We start from the raw sequence: 20044 nt of genomic DNA, 5'->3' as shown, positions 1-20044 counted from the left end.
GGATCAATGGGCTGAATGACCTAATTCTGCTCCCATGTCTTATAGTTTCTTGATCTTATCATGTTCCAATCATTGTAATTTTCAATGGCTAGTTTTTCAATTCGTAATTTCCAAAAACATACCAGCAAAGAAAAGCCCCCTCTAATAAGATTAGCATGAACCAGCAGGTTCCTGAGGGATCTATGCTGTGGCCTCAGTATTTACAGTCTATATTAACAACTTAACAACTTAGCTGATGCACTGAATCCATTGTTTTTTAAATTACCAATGATACAAAAATGGAAGGAAAAGTGAGTTTAGGGGAGAGAGCAAAGTGTGCACCAGAATATAGAAAGGCTAAATGAATAGAAAGATGGAGTATAATATGGAGAAATGTGAAACCATCCACTTTAGTAGGTAAAAAATAAACATAATATTCAGAAATATCTGTGTATCTTTACACAAGGAACATAAAGTGTTATGTAGCAAGGAGAAGATTTGTTAAAGAAAGGAGATCTGAGATCAAAGCTGAAATGTTATGCAGTTTGGCCTCCGTTTTAAGCAAAGATACATTTTCTATTCAACAAAATTTCACCAGTTTAATTTTATGGTTGAAGTGATTATCGAAGGGAAATTTGAACAAAAAAGGGCCTCACCTCTCTATGAATTAGGAGCATGAGAATGGATCTCTTTAAACTATATATGCTTTCTGAGTGGGCTTGACAGAGCAATGAGGATGCTTCCCCTTAATGATAGTAGAACAAACATGCAATGAAAAAAAATTTCAGATCATTATGAATCTTAAGAATTTCCAGTTTCAAAGTGAAATGCTGTGCTAGTGGACGCATGCAAGATTAATCGATCTTTGGACTGTCCAGACTTAAGATTAAGAAGATTAGGCAAGTAGAGAAAAATCAAAAAGAAATAAGCAATTCCTATCAGTCAGTCAGTCAGTGGGTGCCGTCCCAAATCCGGGGTTGGTGGCTATGCGCCTCCATTTTCTTCAGTCTTGCGACAGCACCGAGTACAGCCTCTCCTCCAGTTTGTTCTTGCTGGCTGCCTTGGCACCGCCCACCGCCGCCCCCGCCGAACTCGAGCCCGAGGCCATGTCGACTTCCAGCCCCGGCCGCTTCTTGGAGCTCAGCCCTTCCTTAGGCGGAGGCCTTAGGCAGGTCCAGGCACACAGTGCAGTGCCCAAGTTCATCATGTCTCTTCTAACTAAGTGCATAGCATACAATTCATAGATACGTGGTGAGGCTTTAATCTCTTCCACGGAAGATGGCCGTTGGCTCACAAGGAGCTCTTCCGCCCTTTGTCAGGTCTTGTTTTTTTTTAAGTCCTGCTGGGTGTCCTCACACCCTTCTCACCAGACTAAGTCCAGTGGGGGAGCCGGCCCAAGTCACCGACCACTCGACCATGGCTCCCGGCCGAGCGCCGGGTGCCTGCTCCCCGCTGAATCTCACCAAGCACCCAGCGCCCGACCAAAATTCCTATACCTTTTCCTTATGTTCTTACTTTACTAACATTGTTTTGTGCACCAATGACTTTTCCTTTTTACTATCTTTGTATATTACTCCTAAGAGTTTACCTAAATTCAAACATTAAGTAAATTTAATATCAACTGCAATTACCTTTTAGTATTTTATCTGTGCTTTATTTTTCATTTTAGTGTGACAGTAGTCTTGATGACTTTTTTGCAACATCACCACCATGTACGTGCTCCCCAGGGCCACCTGGCCCTCAAGGAAAAAAGGTAATAATTGTTACTTTCCTACAACTGATATAGTAGTTTGCAACTTTCTCGAAGAAATGTTCCTTGTTTTAACTAGCTAAAGTGGAAGTCATTTGGCAATAATAGTGACGACTAGACAAATCACAGGTTTCTACCACATACTGCATATACTGCAAGTTTCATTTATATTCAATTGCTCTTTCTGAATACTCTACAGACTTACAGATTGTTGTTTGTTATCTAAAATCTAGAACCAATCAAAGAAGCTGTTAATTAGTTTGTTTCTTTATTGGAATTGCCACATTGTCTGTTCACAAGCAATGATCTGAAGTGAATGTCTGCACTAATCTGCCAGATGGGCAGGATGGGGTGGGTGAGGGGTTATAAAAGAGGAGTATCTAGTAAAATCAGAATCAGTTTTATTATCTCTGTGGTGTGAATATGTTGTTTTGCCATTACAGTGCAGTACAACATAAAATTACTATAAGTTACAAAATAAATAAGTAGTTAAAAAAAGAATAATTAGGTGGTGTTCATAGGTTCATGGACCATTCAGAAATCTAATGGAACGGAAGAAATGGTTGAAGCTGGAGTACTGAGTGTGGGTCTTTATGCTCAGGTACCACTTCCCCGATGTTAGTAATAAGAAGAGAGCCTCTCCCAGATAGTGACGGTCCTTAATGATGGATGCCGTCTTCTTCAGGCATCACATCATGAAGATGTCCTTGATAGTGGCGGGTAGTGTCTGTGATATAGCTAGCTGAGTATACAACCCTTTGTATCCTCTTGTGATCCTGTGCATTGAAGCATCCATATCCAGCAACCAGTCAGAATGCTCTCCACCGTACAACTATAGAAATTTGCAAGAGACTTGTTATGTCACCAAAGACTCACACAAATTTCTACAGATGGAGACCATCCTAACAAGTTGCATCACCATTTGGTATGGAAGAGCCACTGCACAGAAATAGAAAAAGCTGCAGAAAGCTGTGAACTTAGCCAACTCCATCATGGGCACTAGCCTCCCCAGCATCAATGACATCTCAAAAGGTGACATCCCCCATCACTCAAGTTATGCCCTCTTCTCATTGCCACCTTCAAGGAGGAGGTACAGAAGCCTGAAGACACATACTCAATATTTTAGGAACAGCTTCTTACAATCTGCCATCAGGTTTCTGAATGGACAATGAACACACCTACAGTACCTCACTTATTTTTTTTTTGTTTTTGCTCTCTTTTTGCATGCTTAATATTTTTTAATATTTATTGTAATTCATGGGATTTTTTATTATTATAAATTACAAAGTACTGCTGCAAAAAGACAACAAATTTGGCAACATATGCCAGCAATATTAAACCTTATTCCGATTCTGTCATGCCAAATATCCTCAGACCCTGAACAAAGAAGCCTGCCTTCTTCATGATTTCATCAATGTATTGAGCCTAGCACAGATCTGAGATGTTGACACACTGTAATTTAAAGCTGTTCACCCTTTCCACTGCGGACCCCTCTGTAAGAACTGGTACCTGTACTCTGAACTACCTTAAATCCCCAGTCAAGTCCTTGGTCTTGCTGATGTTGAGTGCAAAGATATTGTGACACTACTCATCCAGCCAATATAGCTTACTCACATACATCTCCTCATTGCCATCAAAGATTTTGCTAACAATGAAAATAGTTGAAAGATTGTAATGTTTTAAGAGTAAGTTCTAGTAAAATATTGGGTCAATCATTGATTGTTGAATCTGGCTGATTATAATTCTATGATGCATAGATGGTAAGGTGACACCGGCATAATTACATCATAATGCATTGTAAGGTTATGAAAAGAAAACTTAAAATTTCCAAAAAAAAACAAACTGTGTTAAGCCAACAATAATCTTTTCTCAATATTTTCAAAATCCTAAAATTATCCATATTTTTATGTAAGTTGAGCTGAAAGTTTTGGGGCTATCTTTTTACATTTCTGCTTGAGTATATTGGAAACAGCATATAAGATTTTTTTTCTCACAGAACTTTTAGCTTTTATTGGACATTTTTCTCTTTCAGTAATTCCACAGTAGTTCCCTTAAATTGATAATTAATCCACTAGAATTGTATCTAAAAATGTAAAATGTTGGAAGCAATTTCGGAAAGCAATGCATTATGTTTTTTTTTGTCTGAGAATATTTTGACCTTGGAGCTATAGATGGCTTCATAATTACTTCCAGTCCATATCTATAACATTACCAGAAAAAGCTCAGAGAAATTGCCAACAGGGTAATAAATACTGGTCTTGACAGCAATACCCACATCCCAATAAAGAATAGATTTTAAACAAAGTATTCCTTTGCATCAATATCATGGGGGGCGGGGGGGTGGGCATCATTGACTGGAGCCAAAATTGGACCAGCCTCATCAAAACTGGGAAGGGCAGGTTGGATATTGTCTAAAGCATTACTCACCTAACTCTTAGGTAAAAGTCACCTAACTCTTCAAGCCACCAATGAAAGTTACTTGTAATGAAATATTTTCTACTTTCCTGGACAAGAGCAGCTATCATTGAGAAGATAAATTCATATATAGTTAGTAGTCACTGTTCTGAGGCAATTGAACATTTTACAATTAATTGCCAGACACATTACTTGCTCAGGGATTTTACTTTTGTGTCTACGTCTCCCCTGAGCGCGAACGCCAAGGACGCACTGGGAAAGCTTTACAGTATCTTCACCTCTGTACAAAACAAGCATCTGGACAGGTCTTTATAATTGCAGGAGTTTCAATCATGTTGATCTACCGGACATTTTGCCTAAGTTCTACCAACATGACACCAGAGCCACTAGGGGAGAAAACATGTTTATACAAACAATGTGGTACTTACATAATTACATCACCATTTTGGTCTCTTTGACCACATCTCCATAATCCTAATCCCAGAATACTGACTGCTGCTGAAAAATGGAGAAACCAGTCAAGAGGACCATCACTATATAGCCTATTGAGGCAATATCTATGTTTCAAGGCTAACTTGCAGATGTTCAAGGAGGCCACAACAAACAGAGAAGATACAGGCTTCAAAGAATATGTGCCATATGTCACCAGTTACATCAGTGTGTAGATGACATTGGTATCTCACGAATGTCATCTTATGGCCCAATCAGAAGTCTATAAGACCATAAGACATAGGAGCAGAATTAGGGCATTCAGCCCATCAAGTCTGCTCCACCATTTCATCATGGCTGACATTTCTCTCTCAACCCTTTCTCCTGTCTTCTCCCCATAATCTTTCACGCTCTGACTAATCAACAACCTATCTACTTCTGCCTTAAATACATCCAATGACCAGGCCTCTACAGCCACCCGTGGCAATAAATTCCACAGATTCACCATCCTCTGACTAAAGAAATTCCTCCTCATTTCTGTTCTAAAGAGACACCTCTCTATTCTGAGGCTGTGCCCGCTGGTCCTAGACTCCCCCATCTGTCTAGGTCTTTCAATATCCAACAGATTTCAATGGTTTTTTAAATTTTCTCCGTGTAGAAAATAGTCTATGCTTTATTCCTTCTACCAAAGTGCATGACCAATCTGTTCTTGACACTGTATTCCATTTCTGACTTCTTTGCCCATACCTCTAATCTATCCAAGTCCTTCTGCAGCCTCTGTTTCCTTAACACTTCCTTAACACTCCACCTATCCTTGTATTATCCACAAACTTGGCCACAAAGGCATCAGTTCTATCATCCAAATCATTGGAATATAATGTAAAACAAAGTGGTGCCAACACGGACCCCTGCAGAACATAACTAGTCACAGGCAACAAATCAGAAGAGGCTCCCTTTATTCCCACACTATGCTTCCTGCCAATCAGCCAATACTCAACCATGTTAGTATCTTTCCATGGGCTCTTATCTTGTTAAGCAACCTCATATGCAGCACCTTGTCAAAATCCTTCTGAAAATCCAAGTACACAACATGCACCAATTCTCCCTTGTCTATCCTGCTTGTTATTTCAACAGATTTGTCAGGCAAGATTTTCCCTGAAGGAAACCAAGCTGACTTTGGCCTATTTTGCCATGAACCCTCAAGTACCCTGAAACCACATCCTTAGCAATTGACTTCATCGTCTTCCCAACCACTGGCCAAAAATTTCCTTTATTCCGCCTTTCTTCTTGAGGGTTGGAGTGACATTTGCAATTTTCCAGACCTCCTGAACCACGCCAGCATCAAGTGATTCTTGAAAGATCATTACTAATGCCTCCAAAATCTCTTCTGCTACCTCTTTCATAACCTTGGGGTGTAATCCATCTGGTCCAGGTGACTTTTCTACCTTCAGATTTTTCAGCTTCCCAAACACCTTCTCCCTAGTAATAGCAACTGCACTCACTTCTGCCCCATGGCACTTGAAGTTCTGGCATACTACTAGTGTTTTCCGCAGTGAGGACTGATGCAAATTACTTATTCAGTTCTTTTGCCATGTCGTTATCCTCCTTTACTACCTCTTTAGTGTCATTTTCCAGTAGTCCAATATCTACTCTCACCTCTCTTACTCTTTATAATTCTGAAAAAGTTTTTGGTATCCTGTTTGATATTGTTGGCTAACTTATCCCTATATTTCATCTTTGGCTTTGACTTGCCTTGTCAGCCATGATTGTGACATCCTGCCTTTAGAATACTAATTTGGAATATATCTATCCTGCACCCTTCCAAATTGCTCCCAGAAACTCTGGCCATTCTGCTGTCATCCCTGGTAGTGTCCCTTTAGAGTCAACTTTGGCCATCTCCTGTCTCTTGCCTCTGTATTTCCCTTTACTCCACTGTAATACTGATACATCTGACTTTAGTTTCTCCCTCTCAAATTGCAGGGTGAATTCTGTCATATTTTGATCACTGTCTCCTAAAGGTTCCTTTACCTTAAGCTCCCTAATCAAATCCAATTCATTACACAACGCCTAGTAAAGAATAGCTGATTCCCTAATAGGCTGAACCATAAGCTGCTCCAAAATGTTATCTCGGAGGCATTCTACAAATTTTCTCTCGTGGGATCCAGCATCAGGCTGATTCTCCCAATTTGTCTGCATATTGAAATCTCTCATGACTATCATAACATTACCCTTTTGCCATGCCTTTTCTATCTCCCATTGTAATTTGTACCCCACATCCTGGCCTCTGTTTGGAGGCCTGTATATATCCCCTGTCAGGTCTTTCTACCCGTACAGTTTCTTAGCTCTACCCTCAAGATCCTATGTCTTTTGATTCTAAGGATCTTTCTAAGGAATTGATTTAATTTTTGCCAACAAAGCCACACCACCCCTTCTGCCTACTTTCCCGCTGTTTCGATACACTGTGTATTCTTGGATCTTAAGCTCCAAACTATTATCTTCTTTCAGCATAACTCAATGATGCCCATAGTGTCATACCTGCCCATCTCTAACTGGGCTACAAGATCATCTCCTTTATTCTGTATACGGAATGCATTCAAATATAAAATCCTGTATCCAAACCCTTTTTCAATTTTGTCCTCCTCCTACACTACAACCCATCCCACTGACTGCAATTTTGCCCTATCATCTGCTTGTACTTCCTGACAGTCTCACTACACACTGCCTCTGCTCGTAAACCATCAGCCCAATCCTCAGCCCTACCCTATCATTCCAGTTCCCATCCTCCTGCCAAATGAGTTTAAACCTTCCTCAACAGCTCTAGCAAACCTGCCCAGAAGGATATTCGTCCCTCTTGGTTTCAGGTGCAACCTGCTCCTTTTCTACAGGTCATCCCTTTTCCAGAAAGGATCCCAATGGTTAGAATCTAAAACCCTGCCCTCTGCACCAGTTTCTCAGCCACTTATTCATCTGCCAAACCATGCTATTCTTACCCTCAGGGACACATGGCAATCCAGAGAAAAGCTTCCTTTTAGCTTTCTATCAAGATCACTAAATTTTCTCTTCAGGACCTCCTCACTTGTCCTATGTTCTTGGTGTCAGTATGTACCAAGACTTCTGATTGCTCACCCACCCCCTTTAGAATGTCATGGACCCAATCCAAAACATTCTGACCCTGGCACCTGGGAGGTGGACAAAATCAAAAAGGATGAATACAGGACTAATGGTGTTATATTTGAATATGCACAGTATACAGAACGAGGTAGATGAACTTGTAACACAGTTGAAGATTGGTGTGTATAATGTTGTAGACATCACTGAATCATTTCTCAAAGAAGATTATAGCTGGGAGCTTAATTTCCAAGGATACATATTGTATCAAAAGGACAGGCAGGAAAGCAGAGGGGGCAACATTGCTCTGCTGGTAAAAAATGAAATCAAGTCAAGTCAAGCAACACACACAAAAAATGCTGGTGAATGCAGCAGGCCAGGCAGCATCTATAGGAAGAGGTACAGTCGACATTTCGGGCCGAAACCCTTCGTCAGGACTAAGTGAAAGAAGAGATAGTAAGAGATTTGAAAGTGGGAGGGGGAGGGGGAGATCCGAAATGATAGGAGAAGACAGGAGGGGGAAGGATGGAGCTAAGAGCTGGAAAGTTGATTGGCAAAAGGGATACAAGACTGGAGAAGGGAGAGGATCATGGGATGGGAGGCCTAGGGAGAAAGAAAGGGGGAGGGGAGCCCAGAGGATGGGCAAGAAGTATAGTGAGAGGGACAGAGGGAGAAAAAAAGAGAGAGAATAAATAAATAAATAAAGGATGGGGTATGAAGGGGAGGTGGGGTATTAATGGAAGTTAGAGAAGTCAATGTTCATGCCATCAGGTTGGAGGCTACCCAGACGGAATATAAAGTGTTGTTCCTCCAACCTGAGTGTGGTTTCACCTTGACAGTAGAGGAGGCTGTGGATAGACATGTCAGAATGGGAATGGGATGTGGAATTAAAATGTGTGGCCACTGGGAGATCCTGCTTTCTCTGGCAGACAAAGTGTAGGTGTTTAGCGAAACGATCTCTCAGCCTGCATTGGGTCTTGCCAATATATAGAAGGCCGCATCGGGAGCACTGGACGCAGTATATCACCCCAGCCAACTCACAAGTGAAGTGTCGCCTCACCTGGAAGGACTGTCTAGGGCCCTGAATGGTGGTGAGGGAGGAAGTGTAAGGGCATGTGTAGCACTTGTTCCACTTACAAGGATAAGTGCCGGGAGGGAGTTGGTGGGAAGGGATGGGGGGGATGAATGGACAAGGGAGTCGCGTAGGGAGCGATCCCTGTGGAAAGCGGGGGGGGGTGGAGGGAAAGATGTGCTTAGTGATGGGATCCCGTTGGAGGTGGTGGAAGTTACGGAACAAGTCAAGTCAAGTCAAGTCGCTTTTATTGTCATTTCAACTATAACTGCTAGTACAGTACAGAGTAAAAACAAAACAACATTCCTCCAGGACCATGGTGCTACATGAAACAACACAAAACTACACTCGACTTCAGACCTACACGGGACTACATAAAATGCACAAAACAGTGCAAGACAGTACAATAATTAATAAACAAGACAATAGGCACAGTAAAGGACAAATTACAATATAATAATAAATGATGTAAATGTAAACAATATAAACAATGTTTTAGCAGGGATTGAGAAAGAAATATGAACAAAAATTGCTAAGGGAGTGGAGTGGTGTTCAGTTCAGTGTGTGTGTGTGTGTGTGTGTGTGTGTGTGTGTAATCATTAGAAAGTGGTGACATAGGATCAGAAGGTGTTGAATCATTGTGGATAGAGCTAAGTAGCTGCAAAGGTAAAAAGACCCTAATGGGAGTTATATAGAGACCCCCAAACAGTAGTAAGGATGTGGTCTACAATTTACAACGGGAGATAGAAAATGCATGCCAAAAGGACAATGTTACAATAGTCATGGGGATTTCAATATGCCCGTAGATTGGGAAAATCAGATTGGTGCTGGATTCCAGGAAGGAGAATTTCTCAAATCCCTATGAGATGGCTTTTCAGAGCAGCTCGTGGTTAAGCCCAGTAGAGGATGAGCTATTCTGAATTGAGTGTTCGCAATGAACCAGAATTGATTAGAGAGCTTAAGGTAAAATAATCCTATGGGGTCAGTGATCATAATATGATCAAATTCTCCCTGAAGCTTGAGAAGAAGAAACTAAAGTTAGATGTATCAGTAATAGAGTGGATTAAATGGAATTACAGAGGCATGAGAGAGCAGTTGGCCAGAATTGATCGGGGGAAAAAAAACTGGCAGGGATGATAGCAGAGCAGCAATCACTAGAATTTCTGGAAGCAATTCAGAAGGCACAGGATATATACATCCTAATGATGAAGAAGTATTCTAAAAGAAAGATTTCACAACCAAGGCTAACAAGAGAACTCAAAGCCAAAGAGAGGGCATGCAAAAGAGCAAAAATTAATGGGAAGTTAGAGGATTGGGAAGCTTTTAAAAGTGAACAGAAGGCAACTAAAATGTCATTAAGAAGGTAAAGATGGAATATGAAAGTAAGCTAGCCAATAGTTTAAAAAGGATACCAAAAGTTTCTTCAGATACATAAAGTGTAAAAGAAAGGCGAGAGTGTATATCAGACCGCTGGACCGATGCTGGAGAGGTAGTAATGGGGGATGAGGAAATGGTGGATGAACTGAGTAAGTATTCTGCATCAATCTTCACTGTGGAAGATACTCACAGTATGGTGGAAGTTCCAGGTGCTACAGGTCATGAAGTGTGTGAAGTTACCACTACTAGGGAGAAGATTCTTGGGAAACTGAAAGGTTTAAAGGTAAATAAGTCACCTGGACCAGATGATGTATTTCCTAGAGTTCTGAAAGAGGTAGCTGAAGAGATTGTGGAGGTATTAGTAATGATCTTTCAAGAATCACTAGATTCTGGAACAGTTTCAGAAGACTATAAAATTGCAAATGTCACCCCACTCTTTAAAAAGGGAGAGAGGCAGAAGAAAGGAAATTATATGCTAGTTAGTCTGACCTAACAAGATGTTGGAGTCAATTGTTAAGAATGTGGTTTCAGAGTACTTGGAGGCATATGATAAAATAGACCATAATCAGCATGATTTCCTCAAGGGAAAATCTTGCCTGATAAATCTATAGGAATCCTTTGAAGAAATAATAAGCAGGATAGACAAAGGAGAATCGGTTGATGTGGTAAACTTGGATTTTCAGAACGCCTTTGATAAGGTGCCACACATGAAGCTGCTTAAAAAGCAAAAAACAAAAAGGGCCCATTATAATTAAATAGTCAAATATGCATGAGTGGAGCTCAATTCTTCCAAAGCCGTTGCTTCTGATGTACTCATTGCACCATCTCCTATTCACTGCTCAATGGTAAAAGTTCCTCTCCTGAGCTCCATCAAACTGTGTGTTCCTCGCAGGTCAAATCCTGCAGCTGATTCTCTCGAGCTTCTTCTCTCTCTATTTCCTGCTGAAAAAGACCTCAACCCACCTCAGTGTCTGTCACAAAAGCTGCTCCCCTAGCATTCTCTAGAACCTTCTTCCAGTTCCACCCTCCCGACTGGATGACACACACATTCCTAAGCATCCCTTATCGTTAACGGTAACCTGAACACTGCCAGCAGAACATACTGCTTCTGTATAAAAAAATAACATGAAATACCCTATAATATTAGCAGTAAAACCTTTAACAGGGTGTTACTTATAGACTCTGTGTCTGTTTTCTGACTAAATATTGTTTCAAACAATCCATTTAAGATCTCCCCCATCTTTTTCGGCTCCGCTCATAGATTACCGCTCTCATCTTTTTGTCCCTTGCAATCGGTTTGCTCTTAATATATCTGTAGAAACCCATAGTATTCTCCTTCATTTTGTCTGCTATAGCAACCTCATGCCTTCTTTTAGCTCTGCTGATTGTATTCTTTTGCATTTCTTATACTACTCATGTACTTCAATTGTTTCTGTCTGCCAATGTCTGCTATATACCTCCTTCTTTTTCTTAACCAGGGCCTCGATATCTCTGAAGGCTCCATAAACCTGTTATTCTTGCCTTTTACTCTGATATGAACATACAAATTCTGCTTTCAAAATTTCATTTTTGAAGGACTCCCACTTACCAAGAACACCTTTGCCAGAAAACAATAGCATTATTATCACTAGACGCAAGGTGTTCCCCTACACAAATTTCTGTCAACCTGACCTGTCTCATTCTCTAATAGGAGAACTAGTATTGCACTCTCACAAGTTGGGTTTCTATGTACTAATTAAGGAGACTTACCTGAACACATTTGACAAACTCTAAAGGTTAATTTGCAGGTTGAGTCTGTAGTGAGCAAGTGTTAGCATTCATTTCAAGTGGACTAGAATATTAAAGCAAGGATGCAATGTTGAGACTTTATAAAGCACTGGTAAGGCCTCACTTAGTGTATTGTGAGCAGTGTTGGGCCCCTTAGAAAGGATGTGCTGAAACTGGAGAGGTTGCAAAGGAGGTTCATGAAAATGATTCCAGGATTGAATGGTTTGTCAAATGAAGAGTGTGTGATGACTCTGGGCCTGTATTCACTAGAATTCAGAAAGATGAGGGGTGACCTCATTGAAAGCTCTTGAATGGTGAAAGGCCTTGATAGAGTGGATGTGGTGAGAGAGTCTAAGACCAGGGGACATAGCCTCAGAATAGAGGGGCATCCTTTTAGAACAGAGATGAGGAAGACAGTATTTAGCCAGAGAGTGTGATGAATCTATGGAATTCTTTCCCACAGGTTGATGTGGAGACGATGTCTTTATGTATATTTAAGGCAAAGGTTGACAGATTCTTGAGTGGTCAGGGCATGAAGGAATACAGGGAGAAGGCAGGAGATTGGGGCTAACGAAAATTGGATCAGCCATGATGAAATGGCGGAGCAGATTCAATGAGCCAGTGGCCTAATTCTGCTCCTATATCTTATGGTCTTTACCATCCAGCCCTTTTACAATATAGGAGTCCCAGTCAATATGGAAAGTTAAAATCACCTACTATCACAACCTTATGTTTCTTGCAACAGTCTGCAATCTCTCTACAAATTTGCTTCTCTAAATCACGTGGGCTGTTAGGTAAAATATAATATAATTCCATTAATGTGGGTATATCTTATTTGAGTATTTGAGTACTCCTATTTGAGTACTGCTGGGGGGGACAGCCTACCTGGGGGAAGCAACAGTGGCTGTACCTCTGGCACAGAGTCTGGCTAGCAACAGTGATGGGGGACTCTATAGTTAGGGGTCAGACAGGCGATTCTGTGGATGCAGGAAAGAAACACAGATGGTAGTTTGCCTCCCAGGTGCCAGGGTCCGGGATGTTTCTGATCATGTTCATGATATCCTGAAGTGGTAAAGATAACAGCTAGAGGTCGTGGTACATATTGGTACGAATGACATCAGTAGGAAAAGGGAGGAGGTCCTGAAAACAGACAACAGGGATTTAGGAAGGAAGTTGAGAAGCAGGACCTCAAAGGTAGTAATCTCAAGATTATTGCCTGTACCACGTGACAGTGAGTATAGAAATAGAATGAGGTGAAGGATAAATGCGTGGCTGAGGGATTGGAGCAGGGGGCAGGGATTCAGATTTCTGGATCATTGGGACCTCTTTTGGGGCAGGTGTGACCTGTACAAAAAGGACGGATTGCACTTGAGTCCCAGGGGGACAAATATCCTGGTGGGGAGGTTTGTTAAGGCTATTGGGGAGAGTTTAAACTAGAATTGCTGGGGGGTGGGAACTGAACTGAAGAGACGGAGGAAGATGCAGTTGTCTCACAAATCGAGAAAGCTTAGAGACAGTGCGAAAGGGAAGATAGGCAGGTGATAGAGAAGGGATGCGCTCAGACCGATGGTTTGAGATGTGTCTATTTTAATGCAAGAAGTATTATGGACAAAGCAGATGAGCTTAAAGCGTGGATCAGTACTTGGAGCTACGATGTGGTGGCCATTACAGAGACTTGGATGGCTCAGAGGCAGGAATGGTTACTTCGAGTGCCAGGCTTTAGATGTTTTAGAAAGGACAGGGAGGGAGGCAAAAGAGGTGGGGGTGTGGCACTGTCGATCAGAGAGAGTGTCACGGCTGTAGAAAAGGAGGAAGTCATGGAGGGATTGTCTACTGAGTCTCTGTGGGTGGAAGTTAGAAACAGGAAGAGGTCAATAACTCTACTGGGTGTTTTTTATAGACCTCCCAGGGACGTCGAGGAGAAGATGGGGAGACAGATTCTGGAAAGGTGTAATAATAACAGGGTTGTTGTGGTGGGAGATTTTAATTTCCCAAATATTGATTGGCATCTCCCTAGAGCAAGGGGTTTAGATGGGGTAGAGTTTGTTAGGTGTGTTCAGGAAGGTTTCTTGACACAATATGCAGATAAGCCTATAAGAGGAGAGGCTGTACCTGACCTAGTATTGGGAAATGAACCTGGTCAAGTGCCAGATCTTTCAGTGGGAGAGCATTTTGGAGATAGTGATACAATGTTATCTCCTTTACCATAGCATTGGAGAAGGATATGAGTGGACAAGTTAGGAAAGTGTTTAGTTGGAGTAAGGGGAAATATGAGGCTATCAGGCAGGAAGTTGGAAGCATAAATTGGGAACAGATGTTCTCAGGGAAATGTACGGAGGAAATGTGGCAAATGTTCAGGGGATATTTGCGTGGAGATCTGCATAGGTACGTTCCAATGAGACAGGGAAAGGATGGTAGGATACAGGAAGCATGGTGTACAAATGCTGTGGTAAATCTAGTCAGGAAGAAAAGAAAAGCTTACGAAAGGATCAAAAACTAAGTAATAATAGAGATCTAAAAGATTATAAGGCTAGCGGGAAGGAGCTTACAAATAAAATTAGGAGAGCCAGAAGGGGCCATGAGAAGGCCTTGGCAGACAGGAATAAGGAAAACCCCAAGACATTCTACAAGTATTGAAGAGCAAGAGGATGAGACGTGAGAGAATAGGACCAATCAAGTGTGACAGTGGAGAAGTGAGTATGGAACTGGAGGAGACAGCAGAGGTACTTAATGAATACTTTGCTTCAGTATTCACTACGGAAAAGAATCTTGGCGATTGTAGGGATGACTTACAGTGGACTGAAAAACTTGAGCATATAGATATTAAGAAAGAGGATGTGTTGGAGCTTTTGGAAAGCATCAAGTTGGATAAGTCACTGGGACCGGACAAGATGACTGTACCTGTAAAAGGTGCATCCAGCTGCAGCTCCTGACAACCCGAGTTAGGGAACTGGAGCCGGAGCTGGATGAACTTCAGATCATTTGTGAGGCAGAGGCAGAAATAGACAGGAGTTACAGGGAGATAGTCACCCCTAAAATTCAGGACACAGGTAGCTGGGTGACTGTCAGGAGAGGGAAGGGGAATAGACAGAATGAGCAGAGCACCCCTGTGGCTGTTCCCATCAATAATAAGTATACCGTTTTGGATACTGTTGGTGGGGACGACCTATCAGGGACAAGTTGCAGTGGTTGCGTCTCTGGCACCGAGACTGGACCCTCAGCTCAGAAGGGAAGGAGGGAAAAGAGGAGAGCAGTAGTGATAGAGGATTCGATAGTTAGGGGGACAGATAAGTGGTTCTGTGGAAGAGATCAAGAATCCGGGATGGTCTGTTGCCTCCCTGGTGCCAGGGTCCACGATATCTCGGATCGAGTTCTCAGTACTCTCAAGAGGGAGGGTGAGCAGCCAGATGTCGTGGTCCATGTAGGGACCAATGACATGCATAGAAAGAAGGAGGAGGTTTTGCAAAGAGAATTTAGGGAGTTAGGTGCAAAGTTGAAGGACAGGACCTCCAGGATTGCAATCTCAGGATTGCGACCCGTGCCACGAGCTAGTGAGGCTAGAAATAGGAAGATAATGCAGCTAAATACGTGGCTAAGAAGTTGGTGCAGGAGGGAGGGCTTCATGTTTCTGGACAATTGGGCCTTGTCCCAGGGAAGATGGGACCTGTTCTGATGGGACGGGTTGCACCTGAACCAGAGGGGGACTAACATCCTTGCAGGAAGTTTTGCTAGTGCTGCTCCGGGGGGTTTAAACTGGATTTGCAGGGAGGGGAGACCAGAGCGTTAGAGCAGATAGTGAGGTGGAGGAGGATAAAGGTCATGCGAGAACTGCAAGCATAGTGCATGGAATAAAGCCATCTCTAACATATAAAGAGGCTTTGAGGAAAGAGAAACAGATTAAAGGGTGTAAAGCTAGTAAGATAGGGCTAAAGTGCGTGTACTTCAATGCAAGAAGCATCAGGAACAAAGGTGATGAACTGAGAGCTTGGATACATACATGGAATTATGATGTAGTGGCCATTACAGAGACTTGGCTGGCACCAGGGCAGGAATGGATTCCAAATATTCCTGGATTTCAGTGCTTTAAAAGGGATAGAGAGGGGGGGAAAGGGGAGGAGCGGTGGCATGACTAGTCAGGGACACTACTACAGCTACAGAAAGGGTGGGTAATGTAGCAGGATCCTCTTGTGAGTCAGTATGGGTAGAAGTCAGGAACAGGAAGGGAGCAATTACTCTATTGGGAGTATTCTATAGCCCCCTGGTAGCAGCAGAGATATCAAGGAGCAGATTGGAGGCAGATTTTGGAAAGGTGCAAAAATAACAGGGTTGTTATTATGGGTGACTTTAACTTCCCTAGTATTGATTGGCAACTGATTAGTTCCAATGGTTTAGACAGGGCAGAGTTTGTTAAGTGTGCCCAGGATGGATTCCTGTCACAGTATGTTGACAGGCTGACTAGGGGGAATGCCATACTAGATCTAGTATTAGGTAATGAACAGGGTCAGGTCACAGATCTCTCAGTGGGTGAGCATCTGGGGGACAGTGACCTCTGCTCCCTGGGTTTTAACATTATCATGGAAAAGGATAGAATCAGAGAGGACAGGAAAATTTTTAATTGGGGAAGGGCAAATTATGAGGCTATAAGGCTAGAACTTGCGGGTGTGAATTGGGATGATGCTTTTGCAGGGAAATGTACTATGGAGATGTGGTCGATGTTTAGGGATCTCTTGCAGGATGTAAGGGATAAATTTGTCCTGGTGAGGAAGATAAAGAATGGTAGGGTGAAGGAACCATGGGTGACAAGTGAGGTGAAGAATCTAGTCAGGTGGAAGAAGGCAGCATACATGAGGTTTAGGAAGCAAGGATCAGATGGGTCTATTGAGGAATAGGGTAGCAAGAAAGAAGCTTAAGAAGGGGCTGAGGAGAGCAAGAAGCAGGCATGAGAAGGCCTTGGCGAGTAGGGTAAAGGAAAACCCCAAGGCATTCTTCAATTATGTGAAGAACAAAAGGATGACAGGAGTGAAGATAGGACCGATTAGAGATAAAGGTGGGAAGATGTGCCTGGAGGCTGTGGAAGTGAGCAAGGTCCTCAATGAATACTTCTCTTCGGTATTCACCAATGAGAGGGAACGATGACAGTGAGGACAATATGAGTGAGGTTGATGTTCTGGAGCATGTTGATATTAAGGGAGAGGAGGTGTTGGAGTTGTTAAAATACATTAGGATAGATAAGTCCCCAGGGCCTGACGGAATATTCCCCAGGCTGCTCCACGAGGCAATGGAAGAGATTGCTGAGCCTCTGGCTAGGATCTTTATGCCCTCGTTGTCCACTGGAATGGTACCAGAGGATTGGAGGGAGGCGAATGTTGTCCCCTTGTTCAAAAAAGGTAGTAGGGATAGTCCGGGTAATTATAGACCAGTGAGCCTTATGTCTGTGGTGGGAAAGCTGTTGGAAAAGATTCTTAGAGATAGGATTTATGGGCATTTAGAGAATCGTGGTCTGATCAGGGACAGTCAGCATAGCTTTGTGAAAGGCAGATTGTATCTAACAAGCCTGATAAGAGTTCTTTGAGGAGGTGTCCAGGCATATAAATGAGGGTAGTGCAGTGGATGTGATCTACATGGATTTTAGTAAGGCATTTAACAAGGTTCCAAACGATAGGCTTATTCAGAAAGTCAGAAGGCATGGGATCCAGGGAAATTTGGCCAGGTGGATTCAGAATTGGCTTGCCCGCAGAAAGCAGAGGGTTGTGGTGGAGGGAGTACATTCGGATTGGAGGGTTGTGACTAGTGGTGTCCCACAAGGATCTGTTCTGGGACCTCTACTTTTCAGGATTTTTATTAACGACCTGGATGTGGGTGTAGAAGGGTGGGTTGGCAAGTTTGCAGATAACACAAAGGTTGGTGGTATTGTAGATAGTGCAGAGGATTGTCAAAGATTGCAGAGAGACATTGATAGGATGCAGAAGTGGGCTGAGAAGTGGCAGATGGAGTTCAACCCGGAGAAGTGTGAGGGTGGTACACTTTGGAAGGACAAACTCCAAGGCAGAGTACAAAGTAAATGGCAGGATACTTGGTAGTGTGGAGGAGCAGAGGGATCTCGGGGTACATGTCCACAAATCCCTGAAAGCTGCCTCACAGGTAGATAGGGTAGTTAAGAAAGCTTATGGAGTTTTAGTTTTCATAAGTCGAGGGATAGAGTTTAAGAGTCGTGGGGTAATGATGCAGCTCTATAAAACTCTGGTTAGGCCACTCTTGAAGTACTGTGTCCAGTTCCAGTTGCCTCACTATAGAAAGGATGTGGAAGCATTGGAAAGGGTACAGAGGAGATTTACCAGGATGCTGCCTGGTTTATGATCAGAGATTAAGGGAGCTAGGGCTTTACTCTCTGGAGAGAAGGAGGATGAGAGGAGACATGATAGAGGTATACAAGATATTAAGAGGAATAGATAGAGTGGACAGCCAGTGCCTCTTCCCCAGGTCACCACTGCTCAATACAAGAGGACATGGCTTTAAGGTAAGGGATGGAAGTTTCAAGGGGGATATTAGAGGAAGGTTTTTTACTCAGAGAGTGGTTGGTGTGTGGAATGCACTACCTGAGTCGGTGGTGGAGGCAGATACACTAGTGAAATTTAAGAGACTACTAGACAGGTATATGGGTGTTATATGGGAGGCAGGGTTTAAGGGTCGGCACAACATTGTGGGCCGAAGAGTTGGTACTGTGCTGTACTATTCTATGTTCTATGTTAAGATGTACCCCAGGCTACTGTGGGAGGTGAGGGAGGAGATTGCTGAACCTCTGGCAATAATCTTTGCATCATCAATGGGGATGGGAGAGGTTCCGGAGGATTGGAGGGTTGTGGATGTTGTTCCCTTACTTCAGTGGTTGGTAAGTTGATGGAAAAGATCCTGAGAGGCAGGATTTATGTACATTTGGAGAGGCATAATATGATTAGGAATAGTCTGCATGGCATTGTCAAAGGCAGGTCGTGCCTTACGAGCCTGATTGAACTTTTTGAGGATGTGACTAAACACATCGATGGGGGTAGAGCAGTAGATGTAGTGTATTTGGATTTCAGCAAGGTATTTGATAAGGTACCCCATGCAAGGCTTACTGAGAAAGTAAGGAGGCATGGGATCCAAGGGGACATTGCTTTGTGGATCCAGAATTGGCTTGCCGACAGAAGGCAAAGAGGAGTTGTAGACGGGTCATATTCTGCATGGAGGTCGGTGACTAGTGGTGTGCCTCAGGGATCTGTTCTGGGACCCCAACTCTTTGTGATTTTTATAAATGACCTGGATGAGAAAGTGGAGGGACAGGTTAGTAAATTTGCTGATGACACAAAGTTTGGGGGTGTTGTGGATAGTGTTGAGGGCTGTCAGAGGTTACAGTGGGACATCGATAGTATGCAAAACTGGGATGAGAAGTGGCAGATGGATTTCAACCCAGATAAGTGTGAGGTGGTTCATTTTGGTGGGTCAAATATGATGGCAGAATATAGTATTAATGGTAAGAGTCTTGGCAGTGTGGAGGATCAGAGGGATCTTGGGGTCCGAGTCCTTAGGACGTACAAAGCTGCTGCGCAGGTTGATTCTGTGGTTAAGAAGGCATTCAGTGCATTGGCTTTCATCAATCATGGTATGAGGTTAGGAGCTGAAAGGTAATTTTGCAGCTATATAGGAGCCTGGTCAGACTCCACTTGGAGTACTATGCTCAGTTCTGGTCACCTCACTACAGGAAGGATGTGGAAACCATACAAAGGGTGCAGAGGAGATTTACAAGGATGTTGCCTGGATTGGAGGGCATGCTTTATGAGAATAGGTTGATTGAACTCGACCTTTTCTCCTTGGAGCAACAGAGGGTGAGAGGTGACCTGATAGAGGTGTATAAGATGATGAGAGGCATTATGTGGATCGTCAGAGGCTTTTTCACAGGGCTGAAATGGCTAACACAAGAGGGCTCATTTTTAAGATGCTTGGAAGTAGGTACAGAGAAGATGTCAGGGGTAAGTTTGTTACACAGAGAGTGGTGAATGAATGGGATGGGCTGCTGGTGACAGTGGTGGAGGCAGATATAATAAGGTCTTTTAAGAGACTCCTGAACAGATACATGGAGCTTAGAAAAATAGAGGACTATGGGTAACCCT

General features: G+C 42.8%; 1 protein-coding gene across 1 annotated transcript in view; it reads left to right on the top strand.

Moving 5' to 3' along the window:
- col21a1 (collagen, type XXI, alpha 1) overlaps positions 1-20044 on the top strand; it is a 213423-nt gene that overhangs the window by 61212 nt on the left and 132167 nt on the right. The window contains exon 8 of the mRNA XM_063068745.1: positions 1649-1732. Coding sequence (XP_062924815.1) covers positions 1649-1732 — 84 coding nt within the window. The remainder of the gene's footprint in view (positions 1-1648; positions 1733-20044) is intronic.

The sequence above is a fragment of the Mobula hypostoma genome, chromosome 2 (assembly GCF_963921235.1).
Source record: "Mobula hypostoma chromosome 2, sMobHyp1.1, whole genome shotgun sequence".
Classification (NCBI taxonomy): domain Eukaryota; kingdom Metazoa; phylum Chordata; class Chondrichthyes; order Myliobatiformes; family Myliobatidae; genus Mobula; species Mobula hypostoma.
The sequence above is the reverse complement of the archived record's forward strand: the minus strand, read 5'-3'. Positions and strand labels throughout refer to the sequence as shown.